Raw genomic sequence first — 22,977 nt, 5'->3', positions numbered from 1 at the left:
AAGAGACCTACGGGGCAACTTTTTCACAGAGGGTGGTACGTGTATGGAATGAGCTGCCAGAGGAAGTGGTGGAGGCTGGTACAGTTGCAACATTTAAGAGGCATTTGGATGAGTATATGGATAGGAAGGGTTTGGAGGGATATGGACCGGGTGCTGACAAGTGGGACTAGATTGGGTTGGGATATCTGGTCGGCATGGACAGGTTGGACCGAAGGGTCTGTTTCCATGCTGTACATCTGACTCTATGACTTTCAGATGTCAGCTCCCTCAGTGAAAGGACAGCTCAGCATCTCAAAGGAGTAAGGTATTATATCTCGGACCTTTGTAGTCTCTGCAACAATGTCTGTCATATCATTCTAACTTGCTACTATGGAATAAGCTACTTGCTCGGTACAAAAACCTCTTCTAGTTAGACCAGTAACTGGCTTTCCTTTACCAAGTGAGACTAAACAGACCCTGTGGATCCTTACACTAAGAGGGCTCCGACAGCAAAGCTATCTCATGGTGAAGTGCAGGCTTGACATAATTGCACATACAACAAAGGTTACCCCCTCAGACTCCATTTTTCAGGACAAAAGCATTGTAACCCTTTTTCCCTATTCTGCTAATTCTAACATCCTCCATTCTGGTATAATCTTGGAAAATATTTTGATTTGCCTTCTCCAACGCCTCCCATATCCTCCTTTCTACTAAAATGGAATCAAACCATAGTTGTGAGGCGAGATGCCTTTTTAATTATTACATTAGATTACTTAGTGTGGAAACAGGCCCTTCGGCCCAACAAGTCCACACTGACCCACCAAATCGCAACCCACCCAGACCCATTCCCCTACATTTATCCCTTCAGCTAACACTACGAGCAATTTAGCATGGCCAATTCACCTGACCTGCACATTTTTGGACTGTGGGAGGAAGCCAGAGCACCCAGAGGAAAGCCACGCAGACACTGGGAGAATGTGCAAACTCCACAGTCTGTTGCCTGAGGTGGGAATTGAACCCGGGTCTCTTGTGCTGTGAGGCAGCAGTGCTAACCACTGTGCCACCATGCCGCCCACAAATTTAATGACCGGGTTAGAACAGCAGCACTCAGTTCCTGTTAGTTTCCCTGTGCCACCAAGGATTTCTCAATTAAATTCATGCCCTAGAGTCATGTTTCACCTTCCAGCACCTGCTGTAGAGGGATTGAATTCTCTTTTCTTACCTGTTAAGTGGAAATTGTGCTGGAGCAAGGAACAATTGTTAATGTTCATTGTCTTTACTATGATTTATTTGTAGCTGATGAACCTTGTTCTCTATTTTTTCATTTGCAACTGCTGATTTTGAGCACTGACACCAAAGCAAAATGTTACAGATGCTGAAAATCTGAAATAGAAATTGTGCTCTGATGAAAGGTCATGTTAGTCAGGAGGAAATAGAGTAATAGGGTAGGGGAATGGGTCAGTGTTGGGCCAAAAGTCTTGTTTTCATATTGTAGGGCCTCTGTGATTCTATGAACCTGAAATGCTAACTCTGTTTCTCTACACAGTCCTGTTAGGTATTTTCAGCATCTACAAAGTGTTTCATTGACTGCAAATAAGAAATGCAACAGGTCTGGCAGTATCTGTGGAGTGAGAAAAACCTATTAACCCATAGAGTCCAAGAAGACTCCCTTTTTCAGAACTGACTTAAATCTGCTTTGTAAACCTTTATAACTTCATTCACTACATAAAGCAGAAATGCATGGCCATCTGCCTGAGAATTATTCAATCGGTCCTACACCTCTAGCTTTTCCACACATCCCTACAAATCACTCTCCTTCAACCACCTTAATGAAATGGCGGGTGGTAAAAAAAACCATAATTTTAAAAAAGCTGGGTTGTAGCTGAAAGTAGTCATGTTCACTGCATGCTAGTTTTTGAATGCAACGTGAGGGAAAATTTAAAGCAGTTTGGTGTCAGTTTGAGATGTCAGGCAAAGCTTTTGAAGTAATTAAAGTTACCTCTTTTTTTGGAATAGACAGGAAAAATGGACAGGTTGAAATTTTTCAGTAATCCTGAAATCTTGTGAAAATTACTAGTTTCCTTGGGAAGTTCAACAGCACGAAAAACAAAAGCTTGAGGGATCGAGTTATCAAAATAAGTAACAGGCTGTTGAGCTCCTAACTCCTCGTCTCTGATCTGAAGGAAGCCGACATGGGGGAGTTTGCTGCTTTGCCAAAGCTATCTTTTTTTTTGTAAGGTTTACCTAACGCCACTTAAATTCGGAACTGATGCTGAATGAAGACTTGTGGCACAGTGCTATGCAATTTTCCATTTGGAATGATATTGGCTGGAACTGTGTGAAAGTATCAAACTGAGACGTGAAGCCTTCATTTGATGTAAATATTCCAGACCAGCACCTGGTTTGTGGCTGAACCATGTTGACACTAAGTTAAATTAATTGAATGTGAGTTAACTGATCTCCAGAGCCGCAGATTTTGATAGAATGCAGAAAGAGTGATTTAAAAATAAAATTAAGGTGCTTTGATTCCTGTGGTGCCATTTGTGATCTCAGTCTCGAGCATTTTACTGCTAATGAAGCACATGAAATGTAGTCACTGTTTTAATGTAAGAAATATGGCAAATGATCTCAACGTGATAGTGTCTGGAATGTCACTTTTCAACAAAAGTAAAATACTGCAATTGTTGGAAATCTGGAATTAAAACACAATATGCTAGAAAACACCTGGTCTGACAGCATCTGAGGAGTGGGAAATAGTTGACAATTGCATCCAGCGATTGTTGTTTAGAATTCAGGGTGGCGCAGTGGTTAGCACTGCTTCCTCTCAGAGCCAGGGACCTGGGTTCGATTCCAGCCTCTGGCAACTGTCTGTGGTGAGTTTACATGTTCTTCCTGTGTCTGTGTGTGTTTCCTCTGGGTGCTCTAGTTTCCTCCCATAATCCAAACATGTGCCGGTCAGGTGAATTGGCTATGTAGGTGCATTAGTCGGGGTAAATGTAGGATAATATGATAGGGGAATGGGTCTGGGTGGGTTACTCTCCGGAGGAGTGGTGTGGACAAGTTGGGCTGAAGGGCCTGTTTCCATAATGTAGAGATTCTAAGTTCTAAATTGTTTGTTAAATTTTGGTTGAGCAGTTAACGTTACCTAGTTTTTTGTCTTTTTAAAAAAATATAAAATCCTGGTGTTTCTACGAAAAGGTGAGGGATTCTGAATTTTTTTTCAACTAAGACATTTTTTTTCAGGCAAGGATATCAAGGAATATAGAACAAAGGTGGATGAGTGAATTTAATGTACAGATCTGTGATGATTGAATTGACTGAAGCTGAATGGTCTACTTGTGTCCCTACGTTCCCAGATCAGTGGGATTGGGTTCAGTATGTGTTTGTATATATAATATGGCCCAGACTTTGACCTCAGTACCAGGAACTACAATGCTTCGTTGATTTTTAAATCAGTGAATGTATTACAATGGAGACAGTGAGGTCTGTAGATGCTGGAGATCAGAGTTGAGAGTTTATTGCTGGAAAAGCACAGGAGGTCAGGCAGCATCCTGATGAATGGGTCCAGCCCAAAACGTTGATTTTCATGCTCCTCGGATGGTGCCTGACCACCTGTGCTTTTCCAGCAACACACTCTCAACAATGTATTACTGTGGGTCACCCCCTGGTTAAAAAGGAAGATTGAAGGGGAAATGAAAGCTGACCAAGGAAAAGGGAGTGTTGGGTGTACGAATCTGGCTTTGTGTTGGAGCCATGAGTTTGGAATGGGAGACCAGGCTACAGAGAACCAGGATGTGATTCTTGATTCAGTATTTAGGCAGATGACGACAGGTTTGTGATCCCACCAGCTGCCTGGTTTAAAAATATGAATTCTCACTGAAGCACACATCTAATTTCCTCTAAATGCAGTTATGTTAAGAATGTGAGGATAGAGAGAAGAAAGTGTAGGTATGTTGATAAGGTGAGATTAAATGAGTTGCTTCCTGCTTGCATGCAATACAAACCTTGGGTCAAATTATCTGTTTTCTCTGTAAAATTGTTGATAATGCCAGGCAAACCTGTCCTGCTCTTCAGCCAAAGTGTCACATCCATTTGAGAGGGAGTCAGGGCCTCTGCTTAGAACTTGCCCTGACGGTGACAGTGACGACGACTCCGACAGTGCAAAATGTCAGAATTGTTCTGGTGCAGAAGGAGGCACTAGCCTTTTGGGCCGTTTGATTTGATGCCGTTTTCCTGCCCTTTACTTTGTAACCTTGCACATTGGATAGTTATTTTAAATAAAATCAGTGTCGTCTTGACTGAGTCTCCACCACACTTTGAGGCAGAGTTTTCCAGAGGTTTTTCCCCCCCCTCCCTTGATTTTATTTTTTGTAAAACTCTCTATCTGGGACCTATGTTTCTTGAACCTTTTATGAGGTGGCACTGTTTCTCCCTACATATTCTGTCCAGACTGCTCATGATTTTTGAAAACTTTTAACGAATCTCCATTTCAAAAGAAAACAGCCCTGATTCTTCTTATCGGTCCTGATAACCGAAGCTTCCCATCCCTAGACCTATTCTCGTAAACCTTTTCTGACCCCAGTGCGCAAGTATGGTGCATATAACTTTGTACACAGCTTCACATGAGGTCTAACCTGTGTCTTGTACAAGTTCAGCATAACCTCCTTGCTATTGTGCTCTGCCCTTATTGATGCCTGGAGTAATGTATGTTTGTAAATACCACTCTACCCATTTTACCATATTTTAATAATTCTGTGCATGGGTCTTCCTAATTCTGCACATACTCTCGAATAGTATACCTTATTCTATCCTGGGTCTTAATTTCCCGACTAAAATCTATCTCCCCACACTATTCCACGTTGAACTTTATCTATCGCCTTTCTGTCCATTCCACCAATTTTTTTCAACGTCCTTTTTGAAGTTCAACACTGACATCTTTGCAGTTTACAATTCTTCCCAAGTTTTGTATCATTCCCAAACTTTGAAATTATTCCCTTCCTGCCAAAACCCAGATCCGAGAAAGCGAGGATCCAATATCAATCAATGGGGAAACTTGCTACAAACTCTCTTCTAGTCTGAAAAATGCCCATTAACCATTACTGTCAGATTCCTATTTCCTAGTCAATTTTGTATCCATGTTGCTAAAGAGTACTTTTTTTTGAAAGTCCATGTACAGCACATCAACATTCCCCCCTGCCTCACTGAAACCTTCTGTCATTTTGAAAAACCTGCAACAAATTTGTTGTACACTATTTTCTCAAGACACCTCCGTGCTGATGCTTTCAGTTTAACCCACATTTTCCCAACGTGAGTATTAATTATGTCCCAAATAATTGTTCCCTACTAATGACGTTAAACTGACTGGTCCAAATACTGGGTTAATCTTTATAAATGTTGAAGGATGTAACGTTTGAAATTCTCCAACCCTCCAGCACCACTCCTGATTGAAGATTGAAAGTTTACTGCCAATTGCCACTGCAATTTTCACACTCTCTTCCTTAAAGAACCTGAATGCATCTCATTCAGTCCTGTTACCTTGTAAACTTTAAGTACAAACAGCTTATCTAAAACTACCTCCTTATAAAGTTTTATCTCTTCCAGTGACTTGACTTTTCTATTGTCACATGGCCTGGGTAGCATCTGTCTCATACAAAGAGAGATGCAAAGTATTCATTTAATACCTCAACCATGCCCTTTGTCTCTCTGTACAAATTTCTTTTCAATGTATTTATTGAAAAAAAAATTTACTCTTTAACAAAAAGAAAAAAGTTAAACATACAAAAATACGAGAAAAGTATAAATAATACCACATTATTATATTGCAGTAATGTTTACAATAAACTACCTACTACTCTATGAAATACAATCATCTCGTGTTTACTTAACCCAAATTGAAATAAGCTCTAATTGAATTACAATCCAATTAAATTAGATTACCTTACATTACACTACTCCACTCACTGCACCTGCACTGAAGCTCCAGTCAATGGGCGCAACACTGATTGTATTTACTAGGCTTACTCCATCCAGGATCCCCGGATCACCATATACGGTCCTCGTAACTATATAAAGTCCCTAATCGGTACTGCCAATAGGTCCATGTCTATATAATTTAGAAAGGGCTGCCATGTCTTATAAAATTGCTCTGTTCAATGGTGTGCCACACTCATCAGATAATCTTGGAGGACGTGCTCCATTACATGTCTGCGCCATCACAAGTGACCTGGAGGTACAAATCCTTATTCTCGTCCCCAGTTTGTTTTTGTCCTCCTTTTGCCATCCACGTACTATTGATGGGTTTACAAAAGATTTTGAGATTTCCTTTTTTGTTAGCTGCCGGTCTTTTTTAATAATCCCTCTTTGCTTCCCTTATTTACTTTTCAAATCGCATCTGAACAGTCTGTATTTTGTTTCAGCTAACTTTTACTTAAAGATTGTCTTTTTCATCCAGGGAGCTCTTGATTTGTTTGGCCCAACTTTCTCTATTGAGAGACCGGACCATCTTCCCTTTGCAGGTTGCCCATTGTTTAGCTTCTATTTTCCCACCAAACTTTTAGTTCCTGCCTTCACTGTCCAGTTCTGTTCTTGCCCCATTTGAAATGTACTCTCTCCCAGCTGATCGGTCAAACCAGCGTAAGAATAACATTTTCCTCCATCATCCTAAACCTTATGATCCAATGATCACTGTCTCCTAAACGTTCCTCCAATGTTACTTGAAGTGCTTTGCCCACCTAATTGCCAAGTACCAGGCCCAGCAGTATTTCCTTTTTTTTTATCCTTGATTTTGTAATCCAGCTTCTGGAGTGGGATTTGAAACCAGAGACTTTTTAACACCAAGGCTATCTACCCACTGCACCCAGTTGACACAAGATAGGATTTCTGCTATTCCATTAGCCCCTTCGTGAGGGTTATAGCTGTTGAGATTCAAGTCCATCTCAACTTTTGACGTTCCTCGTAGTTGGGTTTCCTGTTGGCAGTGGAAGAACAACACTCTAGCTGTGTGCTAGAGGTTTGCTGGAAATTGTGGAATCTTGTAACTTTTTAAGAGTTTGCAGTTCCCAGGAGTGGCAGAGAAAATGGAATTCAGTAGGAAGAAACCTTTTGTCAGACTTTCAAATGGATATTTTCAGCTATTTCTATAGATTTTTTTTTTAAAATATAAAAACCAAAATCTGTGCTGTGAATTCATCAGAAATCAGATGATGGCCCTGCAGTTCATTTGAGGGGAAATCCTAAAATAGAGAATAGAAGCTTTATTGTGTACTGGTAGACAATGCTACCCATTCAATGGAAAGATGTTTTCAGACTCTCTGTCTCTGTCTCTGTCTCTCTTGCTCTTGCTCTCCCTCACCCCACACCCATTCCTTCTTTCTCTCCCCATCTTACCAAATAAAAGGAAGACTATGGTGACTTGTGGTGCAGAGACAGTGGGGGTTGCAGAGTGGTAGTGCAAGTGTGGCCAGAAAGGCTCCCTTACCACCCTTTCTCCCACTTTCTCTGATTTCCAGTTGCTATGTCTTATCTCATCGCTTGTTAAATTGCTCAGTTAAACTGAGAGTTGGTACACTTTGTGTAAAAGTGCACCTGTCGCATTGGTAATGGCCTGTGCATTGGTGTAACAGTGCACACATTGGTACACTTCGAATCATTGATTCCCTGAAGGTGTGGAAGCAGGTCATTCAGCCTATTGGGTTCACACTGACCCTCTGAAGAGCATCCCACCTTTTTAAAAGAGCTCTCTGTGCACTTCTTTAAAGATTTCTGCTTTCTATCATTTTAAAGTTTGAAAAAATTGAAAACATTTTCTTTGTTTCACATACAGAGAATGGGAAATCGGTAAACTGGCTGCTGGCAGCAGATAATGACGTGTGGGTCTGGGTCATGGGCGAAGGCCCGGGAGACCAGCCATATGACCAAATTTGTGATGAAATTATTGCAGAGCGAGCAAGACAACAGGCCCAAAAAGAGGCGGGAGAATTGAGGTAAGGAGTACCCCTTTTAGCATTGTGTAGTAACATTCTTCAGTCACTGAAGGCTGTAAGTATGAAAATCAAATATATAGAGCAAATAGGACTTGGGAATAAGGGAACGCCATTTGGCCCTTCAAGCCTATACCACCATTCAATAAGATCATGGTTGATCTGGTTTTGGTCTCAACTCCTATTTACAGTCTGCCCTTCCATAACTGTTAACTCCCCGGTCTATCAAAAATTGGTCCAATTCAGTCAATTGGTACCATTCTGAATTCTGAGTCAGCAAATTGTGTTTGAACCCCAGCCGAGACTGTCTAGAATGATGGCGGCTCAACAACTTTGATGGTAAATGGGGCTCTCGTGGTGATTGTGTCTCACCCCCTCAATTACCTTCCATTTATTTCCCATCACTGACTCTTAACTGCCATCTAGGCAACCACGTTGCTGTGGATCTGCAGTCACATGTAGACCAGACCAGGTATGGACAACTGTTTCTTTCCAAAAGAACACAAGTAAATATCAACAATGGTTTTATAGTCATCTCTAGACTCTTAATTCCAGGTTAAAAAATGTGAATTCAAATGCACCATCTGCCATGGTATGATTTGAATTTGAACCTACCAGGACATGACCTGGGTTAATCTAGTGGTGGTAAAGGTAGGCCATCCCCTTTCCTTGTCAGGGATTGAGCCCTGCAAGTCTTCAGAGCCCATTTGAACTGTGCTGCTTTTGTAACATTGAAACTTGTGATCATAAGACCTTGAGAGAGGAGCAGGAGTAGGCCATTCATCCCATTTGAGTCTGCGCTGCCAAACACGAAGGTAATGGCTGATCTGAGAATTCTTATGTGTTTGTGTATTTGGTGTGTTCTGTGCACATTGATGTAAATTGTGAATTATGCTTTTCATAAATATCATTTATTGTCAGCTTGGGTTTTGAGTTACCAAGTTGTGGGTTTTCTGTCTGACTTGAAGTATTTCTATAGTCATAGTGATTTTCACCTCCAAAGGTTTTGAGGCCTGGCTTTATAGCAAGTAACTATTGTGCAACACTAGTGGATTGTTTTTGTTTTTATTGTTTTGTGAGCCAGCAAGGTACATAATAGACCTTTTTACAGTTTGTTAGAGACCTCCAGAACTTGTGTTTTAAGCTTGAGGGCAACATCCATAGCTTAGGAAAGGACACTTTTTTATAAAAAAAAGTGGGACAGTCCTATGAAGTCTTTGGATGAAGATTGCTGCATAATCCAGTGCTCCTGAGAAGGGGACGATAGTAAAGAAGTTGCGTTGGAGTGAAGAATTAGTGTTCATCCCAAACCAGAAGTGTTGGGATAAAGCCCTGAGGAGGTTACTTCAAGCTGAGTAAGTTTAAACTTGGCTTTTCTGGGTAGCTACTATACAGCCATCTGCAGTTTGTCTATAAGTTGAAGTGATTTAAGCCTAGTAAGGTGTTAGATACATTGGCTCTCATGGGAGTACTGTATGAATCCCAAGTGAGTATGTAGCTCAGGGAATTTGGAGTCAATGTGTGAATTTTGTGCAGAGGGAACGAGATTTACTTTTTTTTTGGTTCGACTACTAATTTTTCAGGTTTTCTTTAACAGGATAAATTAAAACTTAAGATTGGGGTCCAGCACAAAAGAATATACCATCACAAGTATATGTAATTTAATTTGGTGGCAGCTGCTAATTTGACTACCTATTATAGGTAACTTTCCAATTAAAGGTAAATAGGGGAAATATTTACAGACTACAAACTAAATGAAAATTTTAAACATCAAATTAAGAATGAACCAGTTAAAATAGAGATGCCAAGCTAAGTGATATGTTGTAACTGTTTGATTTGGGAGCTGGTTGAGTTTGTAGTGACCACACCTGCAGCAGGAACTCCAGCTCAGAGGTGATGAGCTGGAGACTGAACTTCAAACACTGCAACCTATCACGGAGGGGGAGAGTTACCTAGAGGCTGTTTCAGGAGTCAGTCATGTCCCTTAGATTACCTCTCTTTTAGTCAGGGTCAGGAGAGTGTGACTGAGTGAGGCAGGTAGAGGGATCCAGGTGATAGTGTGAAGGAGCCTCACCCCTTAAGTTTGTCTAACCTGTTTAAGATTCTCACTCCCATGTGAATGAGAGTAGGGTTTGTAGGGAGGATGAGCAAACTGACCACAACACCGTGGTACAGGGAGCTATTCAAGAGGGGGAAGAAAAGAGAAATGTTGTTGTAATTTGGGATAGTATGGCTAAATTAAAAACCAGATTTTAATCTCTGGGTTACTGCCTGAACCACAAACAAAGTTGCACAGGGTCAACAAGATTGCGATGGTAAACATGGAGCTCAGAGATTGGTGTGAGTGGAACAGGTTCGGATTCATGAAACGTTGATGCCAGTACTGGGCAAGGAGGGAGCTGTCGCATGGGACGTTCCTTGAATCCTGCTGATTCACATAACTAGTTCTGCAGATAGGGCTTTAAACTAAATAATGGGGGGGTGGGGGTGATGGGTTCAGTTGGAATAGAGTGGAAAATTTATAGAAAAAATTTTAAGGGGAGTGGGGGGAGAGGGCTTAGAAGAAGTTAAAGTTTCCAGAGCAAGTAGTACTGCAGAGAGTATGGAAAGGGTCAGGGATCCAATTTCAGGCGCAGCTGATTAGAGGACAACTATGAGAAATGGAGGGGATGGTCAACATGGGACTGAGGATGTTGTACTGAAATGCACATGGTGTACGAAATAAGGTAAATGAGATTGTAGCACAGGCTGAAATTGGAGCATAGGATGTTGTAGGTATTGCAGACATGGCTGCAAGAGAATCAGGGCTGGGAACTAAAAATCTAAAGATAAGACCATAAATCTATAAGACACAGGAGCAGAAATTAGACCATTCAGCCTATCAAGTCTGCTCTGCTAATAAATCATGGCTGACATACGCAGGCTATCAAAAAGGAGAGGCCGAGGGGGCAGTGTTCCCTTCTTAGTAAGAAATTAAATTAGCAAGACGAACAAGAAGTGATAGAATCGGTGTGGGTAGATTTGAGGAATGGCAAAGTGGAAAAGAGCTGATGGGAGTTATGTAAAGGCAGTCTAGAAGTACTCGATGTGGGGAAGTAAATAAATCAGGAGCTGAAAAGGCATGTAAGAAAAGCACTATTACAATAACCATGGGGGACTTCAATATGCAGGTGGACTGGGAAGATCAGGTTGGTAGTGGATCTCAAGGAAAGGAATTTGTAGAATGTCTACAAGATGTTTTTTTTTGGAGCAACTTGTGGTAGAGCCCACTAGGGAAAAAGCAGTTCTGGATTTGATATGTAATGAGACAGACTTGATTAGGGAGCTTAACGTGAAGGAACACTTGGGGAGCAGTGACCGTAATATGATAGCATGCACCCTGTGGTTTGAGGGATCGGAGCTGGAATTAGATGTAATGGAAATAGAATTGAGGAAAGGTAAGTACAAAGACATGAGGGTGGAGCTGAAAGGGGAGCTAAGCAGGGAAGACAGTGGAATAGCAATGGCAGGCGTTTCTGGGGTAATTCAGGAGGCACAGCAGAAAGGGGAGGACAATGCAACCACGACTGATGGAAGTTAAGGATAGCATAAAAATAAAAAGAAAAACATATATATTGAAGATTAGTAGAAAACCAGAGGATTGGGAAGCCTTTTAAAACCAACCAAAGATGACTTTTTTGTTTTTAGAAAAAAAGCAATAACATTGGGAGGAAAGAGAAGATGAAATGAGGGTAAGCTGGCTAGTAACCTGAAGGATGATTGCAAGAATTATTTAGATATCTAAATAGTAAGTGAGAGGCCAGAGTGGATGTTGGACCACTGGAAAATGAAGCTGGAGAATTTGTAATTGGGAACAAAAAACCGGTGAAGGAACGAAATAGGTACTTTGCATCAATTTTCATAGTTGAAGATACCAACAGCACACCAGAATTTCGAGAGTCATTTGGGTAGAGGTGAGTGGAGTGGCCATCACTCAGGAGAAACTGAAAGATCTCAAGACAGATAAATTACCTGGACTAGATGGATTACACACTGGAGTTCTGACCGAGATAGTGGAGTGTGAGGCATTGGTGGTCTTTCAGAAATCACTGGAGTTGGAGAGAGTCCTAGAGGACTGGAAAATAGCTGTAACACCCCTGTTTAAGTAGGGAGGGAGGTAGAAGACTGGAAACTGTAGATTAGTTAGCCTGTTCTTGGGTGGTAGTAAGATTTTAGAGACCATTACTAAGGAAGAAATTGTGGAGTATTTGAAAGTGCATATAAAATAGGGCTAACTCAGCACCACTTCGTCAAGGGGAGGTCATTCGGATAAATCTAAGAATTGTTTGAGGGGTTAATGAGCAAGTTATACAAAGGAAAGCCAGTGGACATGATCTGTTTGGATTTCCAGAAGATCTTTGACAAGGAAACAATTAAGAGGCTGCTAAATAAGATAAGAGCCCATGGTGGTAGAGGCAAGGTATTGGCATGGATAGACGATTGATTGGCTGACAGAATACACTGCTGACAAAGGGGTCTTTTTCAGGATGGCAGCTAGTGACTATTGGAATCTTGCAGGGGTCAGTGTTAGGACCAAATAATTCATGTTATTGCAATAACTATCTGATGAAGGAACTGAGGACATTGTTGCTAAGTTTGCAGGTGATATGAAGATAGGTGGAAGGACAGTTGGTGTTGAGACTACAAAAGGACATGGTCAAGGTAGGAGAGTGGGCAAAGAAGTTGCAGATGCAAAACTATGTGTGAGTATAAACTTTGATAGGAAGAATAAAGGTGTAGACCTTTGTAAATGGAAAGACTTCGGAAATCTGAAGCATGAGAGATCTTGGAAGTCCCAGTTCAGGATTCTCCTAAGGGTAACATGCAGGTTGAGTTGACAGTTAGGAAGACAAATGCAATGTTAGCATTCATTTCAAGAGGGCTAGAATACAAGAGCAGAGATGTAATGTTGAGGCTGTAAAGGCTCTGGTTAGGTTATGAGCTCCATATCTAAGGAAGGATGTGCTGGCATAGGAGGGGATCCAGAGGAAATATGCAAGAATGATCCTGATGCTGAAGGCCTTGTATATGAGGAGCAGATGAGGACTGTAGATTTGTATTTGATGGAGTTTGGATGGATGAGGGGGAATCTGATTGAAAGTTACAGAAAACTGAGAAGCCTGGTTAGAATGGGCATGGGGAAGAGGTCTCTGCCAGGAGGAGAGATGAGGTCTCAAGGACACAGCCTCTGAATGAAGGGGATGACTTTTAGAACAGGGGTAAGGAACTTCTTCAGTCAGAGGGTGGGGAATCAGTGGAACTCATTGTCACAGAAGGCTGTGGAGACCAAGCCAGTAAATGTATTTAAGACCGAGGTAGATTCTTGATTGGTAAGGGAATCAAGGGTTACAGAGAGAAGGCAGGAGAATGGGGTTGAGAAACCCATCTGCCACGATCAATTGGTGCATCAAACTTGATGGGCTAAGTGGTCTAATTCTTCTCCAATGTCTTATGGTATGGAGATGGTGTTTTGGGTTTTCTGTAAAAGCTGTCATCTTAAACAAAAATGTTTAAGTTAGTGGAATATTTTAGGATTGCTTTTGCTGTGTGTTTGAAAATATTTGAATATGTTGCATATGGAGATGTCTTGGTTTATTTTCGGTTCCTTTGTTAATAAACGTTGGAATAAAATTTGCAACATTGAGTACTTATGTTTCGGCAGTGGCACCATGCTGTTCAAGCAAACACAACCACATTATCCACCAGGTTTCAGTCTGGGATCGGACTTGTTCAGTAATAACATGTACATGGTGGGCCAAAGGGCCCGTCCCTGTGCTGTACTGTTCTAACATCAGCTGGGATGGTAACAGTACTTGGTGAATTTCAATACCACTGCCAGTAGCTTCATGTAGCATCTCCTGGCTCTCAGTTATGGTGTACAAACTTCTTGTTTTGTCTTCCCCCTCGCAATTGTTTTCTAAAAATGTTGACTCTGGTGTTAATTTCTCTGTGTCCGATATCCTTTGATACCTTGCCTGAATCATAACTATGTCCGTGTTCAATGATCATAGGCAGTAGTGGCTGATCAAGGGATTAGGAATATTTGATTTTAGCGAATTGTCTAATGCCTGAACTATTGGGGTTGAGGTCCATAATGGTCAATTCTGGAAAGGTGTCCCATGTTTAAATTGGATTTGAAGGTGGAATGTTTCCATCCAGGCATCTCTGGATATGCTTTCACTGTTTAGAGGATAGGGATTGTACATTGATTATTAAATAAGCTCTTTGTTCGACAGGAAGGTGAAAGAGAAGGAACTGATCCGCCGATTCTCCACCTCACTTAGGCTGGAGAGCAAAGGTGTCAGGAGACAGAAGGAGGTCGAAAAGGAGGAGGCCACGAAAGCAGCTGCGGAGCAAGAGCGAATCCAGATGGAACTAAAGGTAAATCCTCACCCCCTTCATGTTTCCTGCCCACTTTTCTCCTTAAGTTACTGTTTGTAGGAGTAGAGAAGCATCACTAGCTGCCAGTTCCTCTCCAGCCTATACACCATTCCATCTTGCAAAAATATTGTTGTTTCTTCACCGCCATGTAACTACACCAAGTGCACTGCAGTTTAAGATGGTGGTTCACCACCATCCTTTTTTATTTTGAGGTGGAAAGTAAATGCTCATACTGTGTAACTAAAATTCCAGTTCCAATGTAGTTGTCGTGGAATTTTAATATAGGCAGTGAGTATGAAGAGACTGGTAGAATATTGGGATTTATTGCCACTCTTCCTGATCTAAACCTCATGGTGACATGCTTGCGACATCTCATGATGTCGCAATGAAAGCTTTTTCTCGCGACATCTCATGATGTCGCAATGAAAGCTTTTTATCCAGTTCTGAACCCACCAGAATTTGTCCTTCTCTGGAATTTTAGGAATGCGACCTGAACCACTTAATTTCCTCAGTTCTCTTCCACGTGCTGATTCCTTGCAGGGATAACTTTGCTGAGTAGCAATGCATATCTCCAGTGTGGCTCTTCATGCCAAAGGAAGACAATAGCCAAGTCAGGGCTTTTTATTTACTGTCCCTGAACTGCTAGATCTACTAAGTAAGCAGGGCTTATTACAGATTGACTTGGAAGGTCAAGAAGAGTAATAGTTGGAGCACTTCCTATCTTAATCTGATTTGTAGCTTTACAACTAGTTATGGAGGCCAAACAGGAAGTGAGGCCTGAGTCTAGGCCTCGACAACAGTAATAACCTCTTGCTAATGTGTCAAAACATGTTTCTCTTGAAGTGTGTAATAATTCCTAAACTGAGGATGTTGTTTGGACAAAACCTCCAGTTCACTTTCAATAATGTGGATATTCAGAAAGGTGTTTGGAAAAAATATACTTTATTCCAGGAAATGGAATATTAAATATATATGAATCCCAAAAATGTTTCATATATTTGCATTCTGAAAGGGAGCTTGCATTTAGCAATTTGTTTCCAATTTTATTAATGAATTAGTAATTTGTATAGCATCTATTTAGACCCTTGATTCTCAAATGCTCATCCAAAAATATAAGACGAGACATCACTTCCTTTTTTTTCCTGCAGTTGAGATCCACTGTATATTGTTGGCTCCATTTGTTAATGTCTGTTCAATAAAAATGTTTCTATTAACTCAACCTCCAAAGTGATTAAAAATTATCTACTTTACAATTATTTTAATTTAATTTTAACCTTGCATGAAATTTGCTCTCAAATTTTGTTTACTGCCTGTTCTGTTGTAACAGATTAATAATATATTTCAATTCAGTGGTAAGTTTGCGTCGTCTTATTTTAGGCTCTTGCTTTGATAAGCTTGCTAGCTATTTTTATTTGTGTCTAAATTGGATCAAAATGCATGTTTGCTTATCAGCATACAACCAAATGACTAATCTTTCACCAGATGAGTGTGTTATGGACTAGGCCAGACCACACAAAACATTCTAAAGCAGGCAGCCCAGACCATAACTTTGCTATTTGTTTCAGTAAGTGTACAATGAAAATTACCCGGATTAAGTTAGAGAGGTTGACTACCAGGTTTAAAACAGATAAAAATGTATTCACAAAATTACACAATTAAACACTAAGAACAGAATAAAGAACCCCTACAAAGCTCAGTCTATCCAAACTAGACTTAAGTATGCTGTTCCAAATATACACAGCAGTCCCAATAAGCAAACCCCCTTTAAAACACCGTACAAAAACGGGTCAAATGCTTGCAGGTTGAAGTGAGAAGGGCAGAAGAGAGAGTTTCCACACAGCTCACTGTTGAACTCCCAAGCAGTTCTGGACTGGACGAAACTGCTCAGCTCAAGCTGACCACTCCCCTTTCATTCTCCAGGTCACTTCGGAAACATGACCACTTTGGCCTGAAGTCTCATCTGTTTACATATAAACAAAAGGCCTCTCAAACTCCTTTTCATCTCTGTACCAAACCAGTCTGATCGGAGCCGGGCTTGGCTTATTACTCCTCTGGGGGGAAAAAAAATCAAGGACACAGTATCCTTGAGCCAAGGAACAGCTTTTAGAAGAAAAAGGACGAGCTTTGTCGCAAGCGTTAAGAACTATCTTCTCAGACCATGGGTCTTGAATCTCATCGCTTTAACTTCTCCACAACCTAAACATAAAGTGAATAAAAGCTCAAAGGCTCTTTTTGTCCCCTATAACCCCATTATAATCAAAGGTGAACGAAATCCCATGCATCCTTAAACCAAGATGATCAGAATAGCAGTTCAATAGATGCAATTTTTACAATTGCTTGTTGAAATGGGATGCATATTTAATTTTCTTTTTAGTCTTGAGTACGTGTCACATGCCACATAGTCACTTCTCTATCAGTTCCACTCTCCCCACCTTCAGTTGATTTGGCACTCAAATGAACCAGGAAACTTATACAAAATTGGTCAGTGTTAAAACTTGTGTGAAATGGCATACCTTTGCTCAGACTCTAGAAGTACACAACATGAGTCATTATTCCCCAGTGTAGCTACTGTAAATATTGACCCCCCTTCAGTTTGTTTACTTTGGGAACCAAGCAAGCAAGAGCTGGAGGGAGTGTCAAGGTTGAGGGTAAAGAAATAATTCAACATTAGATATGTAGGTCAGATTCTGCTTTTATTTTTTTTTGCGTCTTTTGGTGCATGGATGAGTAATTCTTAGGTTGATAGGGTGTGAGGGAGGGGGGAGATTTGGCAAGACTGAGTTAGCCCAGTCACTAACCAGTGGAACAACTCCAAGGCAACTGTATTGCTAAGTCCATTGTATCTGGTCCAAGTCTCAGACAGAGTTTCGTGTTGGACATGTTTGTAGAGAATAGGCAATCCATCCATTGGAGAGTAAAACTTTCTGGGCAATTCCAACACACATGTTTGTGTTTAGCAAGATTTTCCTATGTGGTCCAGACGGCATTTCAATTTAACAATACACATACCAGCACACGTGGGCCATCATTTTTATTTATTAACGAGTATATCCGAAACTAGTTTTTATATGGCTTTGAAACCTTCTCACTCTTCTTTGCTGTTATGAGAGCGAAATCTGAATAGAAACCTTAAGTTTCAGCTAACATCTGTGTTGTTCTCTGGATCAGCAGGTCTATACTTGTAGAAGTCCTTCAGTCAAATTGCGTCAACAAATTCTTTTGCGCAGAACAATTAAATGTTACAGATCTCCTGTGCAGCACTTCTTTGTTTTCTTACCCTTTCAGTTCCATACATAGTTACTTGAGAAGTAGGATGGAATGCTAATGTGCTCTTAGTGGCTAGAATTGTATTCTTTGCAAAGTAAGAATATCTAAACAATGAGTCAAAGAGATGTACAGCACGGAAACAGACCCTTCGGTCCAACCCGTCCATACGACCAGATATCCCATCCCAATCTAGTCTCACTTACCAGCACCCGCCCCATATCCCTCCAAACCCTTCCTATTCATATACCCATCCAGTTGCCTTTTAAATGTTGCAATTGTACTAGCCTCCACCACTTCCTCTGGCAGCTCACTCCTTATACGTACCATCCTCTGTGTGAAAAAGTTGCCCCTTAGGTCTCTCTCATATCTTTCCCCCCTCACCCTAAACCTATGCCCTCTAGTTCTGGACTCCCCCACTGAAGCTCCTGAGATATAACCCAAATGGATATTATATTTTAACGTATCTCAGTTATGATCGTGCTTACTTTTGCATAGCATAGACATGAGGATGCATGGACAGTGTTGCTGCTTTATCATGCATCTGTTTCTTACCACAAAGAACTGCCCACCCCAACTTGAGTGGAATTCGTCAAAATTAATTCCTGCCTCTAAACGTTAAGTTTTAAATATAAATTTTCTGAATAATTACTGGAATTAATTGATTCTTATAAAGCAAAAAGAGGAGGAGGAACGGAGGAGACAAGAGGAAGAGATCAAACGGCTGGAAGAAGAGAGGACCCAGCAATTATACATTAACTTAAAGGAAGCTCAAGAGATGGTGCAGAGGAATGAAAAGGAAGATCCTGAATGGCGTGAGAGCTGTAAGTGTAAATTACACTCCAGTCTTTCCAAACAATGAGCCTACTTGTCATTGACTTGTGATTTCACAGTGCCTTCCGTTGTCCTTGTTACATTTATCTGCAGAAGAGAACTAATGTTATATGGAGGTCTCTAACCTCCAGAATTATAAAGCAAGAAGATGCTGGCATAATCCAAAGATGGCAGCTGGTGCAAATTGAATTCCATTAACAAATCTAGAATGGAAAGCCAGTCACACTGATGTTGACCATGATAGCTGTCATTGGTAGAATCCCTGCAGTGTGGAAGCAGGCCAATCGGCCCATAGGTTCCAAACCAACCTTCTGAAGAGCAGCCCAGCCCCTGGGCCATGTAACCTGGCATTTCCCATGGCTAATTCCACCTAACTTGCACATCTCTCGACACTAGTGGCAATTTAACATGGGCAATCCACATAACTTTCACATCTTTGGACTGTGGGAGGAAACTCATGCAGACACAGGGCAAATGTGTGAACTTCACACAGAGACACCCCCAAGGATGGAATCAAACCTGGATCCGTAGCACTGAGGCAGCAGCATTAACCACTGAGGCAGCAACATTAACCACTGAGCCACCGTGCTGCCCATGTTGATTGTCATAAATCCCATCTGATTCACTGCCCTCCTTTTTAGGGAAAGGAATTTGCCATCCTTGCCTTGTCAGGTCTACATATGAATTCAGACCCACAGTAATGTCTGACTGTAACTCTCCTTTGAAATGGTGGTGTAGGTTATTTTAGTTCATTGAACTAATTCCGAATAGGCAACAAATGTTGATTTCTCCAGCAATGTCCACATCTCATGCAAGAATAAATTTTAACAAAGGATGTGCAAAGGGCCCTGTTGCTTTCAGAATGTTTGGTACTAGATATCTGAAAAACCTTGGGTTAAAAAGTCAAATACAGTAACAAAAGACTTGCATTTACATAGTGTCTTTTGCCACATCACTGCCCTTAAAAAGGTTTTCAACCAGTGGCTAACTCTGGAAGGTCACTCACTGTTGTGATGTTGGAAACAGAGCAGCTGGTTTGTGCACAGCATGATCCCACAACCAGGTATGTGTTTTTGTGATCTTGATATGAGGCATAAATATTGGGCAGGGCATCAGGGCGAACACGTGAAACATAAGATGCATGAAGTCACAGCCCATGTCTTCTGAAAGGAACTGCAAATGCAACTTCAGTAGCAACCTTTTTTAAAAAAAAAAGTACAAGTATGTTAGTAATTGGTGTTCTCGCTCATGTGCCGCATTGTTGTTGGGGGAATTGAGAATTCTAGTGTAAACGTGTCGGTTTGAAAACATTCCACTGGGGGAATTTGTCTTCATATATTCTGACTGGTTTGAGCGTCTTGATTTGTGTTGATATCTACCAGCTAATATTTACAGCTGCTCCATTGACTCTCGAGGCCTCTTGCCTTGAGGGAATCCCTGAGCTGCCTCAGGTCTGCTTTGGAAAAAAAAAAGCATAGATCTCCTAATGCCTGAACCCAGACCAGTGCCGACGTCTGACCCACTGAACTGATGTCCAATTTGAAGGCGGATTCCCAAGCAGCAGTGTAAGCAATTTGGAGTGTGTGTCATGGAAAGGGTAGATTTATAATGAAGTGCAACTATTAAAAAGAAATTCCCTGCTCCTTCACAAATTACTGAGGGATAGGATCTATTTATATTTAGAAAAGAATGGGCTTATCAGTGATAGGCAACATGGTTTTGTGCAGGGCAGATCATGCCTTACCAACTTAATAGCATTCTTCGAGGAGGTGACCAAGTTGATGAAGGAAGGGCTGTTGATGTCGTACACATGGGCATTTGTTTGATAAGGTTCCCCATGGTAAACTAATGGAGAAAGTGAAGTCACATGGTGTGCAGGGTGTTCTAGCTGGTGGATAAAGAACTGGTTGAGCAACAGGAGACAGAGTGGTAGTTGAAGGGGGTTCCCTGAAATGGAGAAAGGTGACCAGTGGTGTTCCACAGGGGTCCGTATTGGGGCCACTGTTGTTTGTAATGTAATGTACATAAACGATCTGGAAGAGGGCACTGTTGGTATGATCAGCAAGTTTGAGGTGACACGAAAATTGGTGGAGTAGCAGAAAGCATAAGGGACTGTCAGAGAATACAGGAGGATATAGATGGACTGGAGAGTTGGGCAGAAAAGTGGCAGATGGTTTTCAATCCAGACAAATATGAGGTGATACATTTAGGCAAGACTAATTCTAGAGCGAATTATACAATGAACGGAAGAGCCTTGGGAAAAGTTGATGGGCAGAGAGATCTGGGAGTGCAGGTCCATTGTACCCTGAAGGTTGTTGCACAGGCGGATAGAGTGGTCAAGAAGGCATGTCACATGCTTGCCTTCATTGGACAGGGTATGGAATATAAGAGCTCGCAAGTCCATGTTAACACTGTACGAGACATTGGTTCGGCTGCATTTAGAATATTGTGTACAGTTCTGTTCACCACATTACCAAAAGGATGTAGATGCTTTGGAGAGGGTGCAGAGAATGTTTTCGAGGATGTTGCCTGGTATGGAAGGTGCTAGCTATGAAGTGAGGTTGAGTAGGTTAGGTTTATTTTCATTAAAAGAAAGGAGATTGAGGGGGGGACCTGATTTGAGATTTACAAAATCATGAAGGGTATAGATAGGGTGGATAAAGACCAGCTTTTTCCCAGGGTGAAGGATTCAGTAATGAGAGGTCACACTTTCAAGGTGAGAGGTGAAAAGTTTAAGGGGGATACACGCAGCAAGTACTTCACACAGAGGGTGGTGGGCATTTGGAACGCATTGCCACCAGAGGTGGTAGAAGCAGGCACGGTAGATTCATTTAAGATGCGTCTGGACAGATGCATGAGTAGGAGGGGAGCAGAGGGATACAGATGCTTAGGAAGTAGGCGACAGGTTTAGACAGTAGATTTGGATCGGCTCATGCTTGGAGGGCCGAAGGGCCTGTGCCTGGGCTGTAAATTTTCTTTGTTCTCTGTTCTTCTTTATCAGTACTGCACTCGGCTGTAAGATAACAGTATCGGAAAAGAACCAGGCCAAGTTGGTCGGACTTGGCTCAATTTAGAAAAATAGTATAGCCCTCTGCTGGGTGTGACCATTATCTCGACATGATGCCTTTTTTAAAAGGCAGGAATGCCAAAGTTCCTCTACAGTTCACCAGATCTCGATTTAGAAAAGGTGCCAGGTTGCATAGTGTTTTTGTTTTTTTGTTTTTTTTTTTTTGCAGCCATTTGTATTTGGATAGTTTTTTTTTGTAGCCCCTATATTGTTTTCTGTCAGTTACTTGTAAATTTTGTTTGCTGTTCTGTTCCCGTGCTCCTGATCTGATCTTTTAGGCATCCTGTGCAGTGTGAGATGGGCAGATCGGAGGACCTCCTCGTGAGTCGGGCTGGTGAAGGCAGTGCAATGTGGAAGGGGTGTTGTATCAGAGTCTGAGCTGTTTCCATTGTTTGGCCATACTCTGAACTCTGTCTGCTTCTCCATGTAAATCAAAGGCTCCGTACAAACCATAAGGGACCAGTGACCTATCGTGTGTCTGTCTGGCCTCCCCCTTAAGGTGACCTTTTAACTGAGTTAATTTTGCAGTTCTCTAAATTTCTGTAAACTATTTGATTTTTGTTTCATTTTTGTTACTGAGCCTCATCAAGGTCTGTCTAACTGGTTTAAGACTTATTTGAGCATACAAAAGCTGTTGATATACTTTCCCTTGTGTCTGATAGGCATTTTTCATCTTTGACCAATGTGGATAGTGGTTTCTCATGTAGCAATAAGAACTTTGTGTTCCTCCTCCACATATAAAGGGGGTGATATTCTGTTGGCACCAACTATATACACGAAGTATATCCAGAGTATTGATTCCCGATTCAGGTGTTAGTACCTGATCGGTGAGGTAACTATTTGTCCAGTAGCTAATGCTTTGCTTGAGTTTATTTTCAGTTCTGTCTCTGTGATCATGCCATCAGTACACCATTCTGAGATCTGTGTTCTATGTTTGCTGAGACATGAATGGATGTGGTATTGTTCCAACTGAAGTCCTATTCTTGCTGTCTCACCAAATGCAGCAGTCGATCTAAGTTCCTCTCCTTCATTTGGTGGCTTTCCAGCAGTGGCTGGCTCTCAGTGCTGAGTTTGGCATTTTCTTGAGGGAAAGTGCTTGAAATTCCCAAAGTCTCTAAGACCAGATGTGAATGCTGCTCAGTAATCATGCTCTTTGTAGTAAGAATATGTTGAATTTGTATCCTGCTACTGATTCAAAGAAACCCACTGAATTTGCGTACTTGAATTATAATGTTAGATTGGAAGGCTCTGTTTGCGCAGTCCCTCCATCTGATGTAACCTTGGCTCCACAGACAAATCCCCTTGTTGTGTAGAAGGAAGGCATCAGGCATTTGTCCCTGACCAATGTCTGGTATCGGAAGGATTTTTTTAAAAACATTAAACAGCAACATTCTACTGCAGGAGACAGAATTCTAACTACCACCTTGATAAGGC

The 22,977-nt window shown here is 41.4% G+C and overlaps 1 protein-coding gene across 3 annotated transcripts in view; it reads left to right on the top strand.

Annotated features, from left to right (window-relative positions):
• Positions 1-22,977, top strand: part of sh2d4a (SH2 domain containing 4A) — a 47,167-nt gene that overhangs the window by 7,230 nt on the left and 16,960 nt on the right. For all 3 annotated transcript variants that reach the window (XM_043674311.1, XM_043674312.1, XM_043674309.1), the window contains exons 4-6: positions 7,802-7,961; positions 14,234-14,378; positions 18,319-18,466. In XM_043674311.1, the coding sequence (XP_043530246.1) occupies positions 7,802-7,961; positions 14,234-14,378; positions 18,319-18,466 (453 nt within the window). The remainder of the gene's footprint in view (positions 1-7,801; positions 7,962-14,233; positions 14,379-18,318; positions 18,467-22,977) is intronic.

This window comes from Chiloscyllium plagiosum, chromosome 32 (assembly GCF_004010195.1).
Source record: "Chiloscyllium plagiosum isolate BGI_BamShark_2017 chromosome 32, ASM401019v2, whole genome shotgun sequence".
Classification (NCBI taxonomy): domain Eukaryota; kingdom Metazoa; phylum Chordata; class Chondrichthyes; order Orectolobiformes; family Hemiscylliidae; genus Chiloscyllium; species Chiloscyllium plagiosum.
Note: the sequence above shows the minus strand (reverse complement) of the source record. Positions and strands in the feature narration are given on the sequence as shown.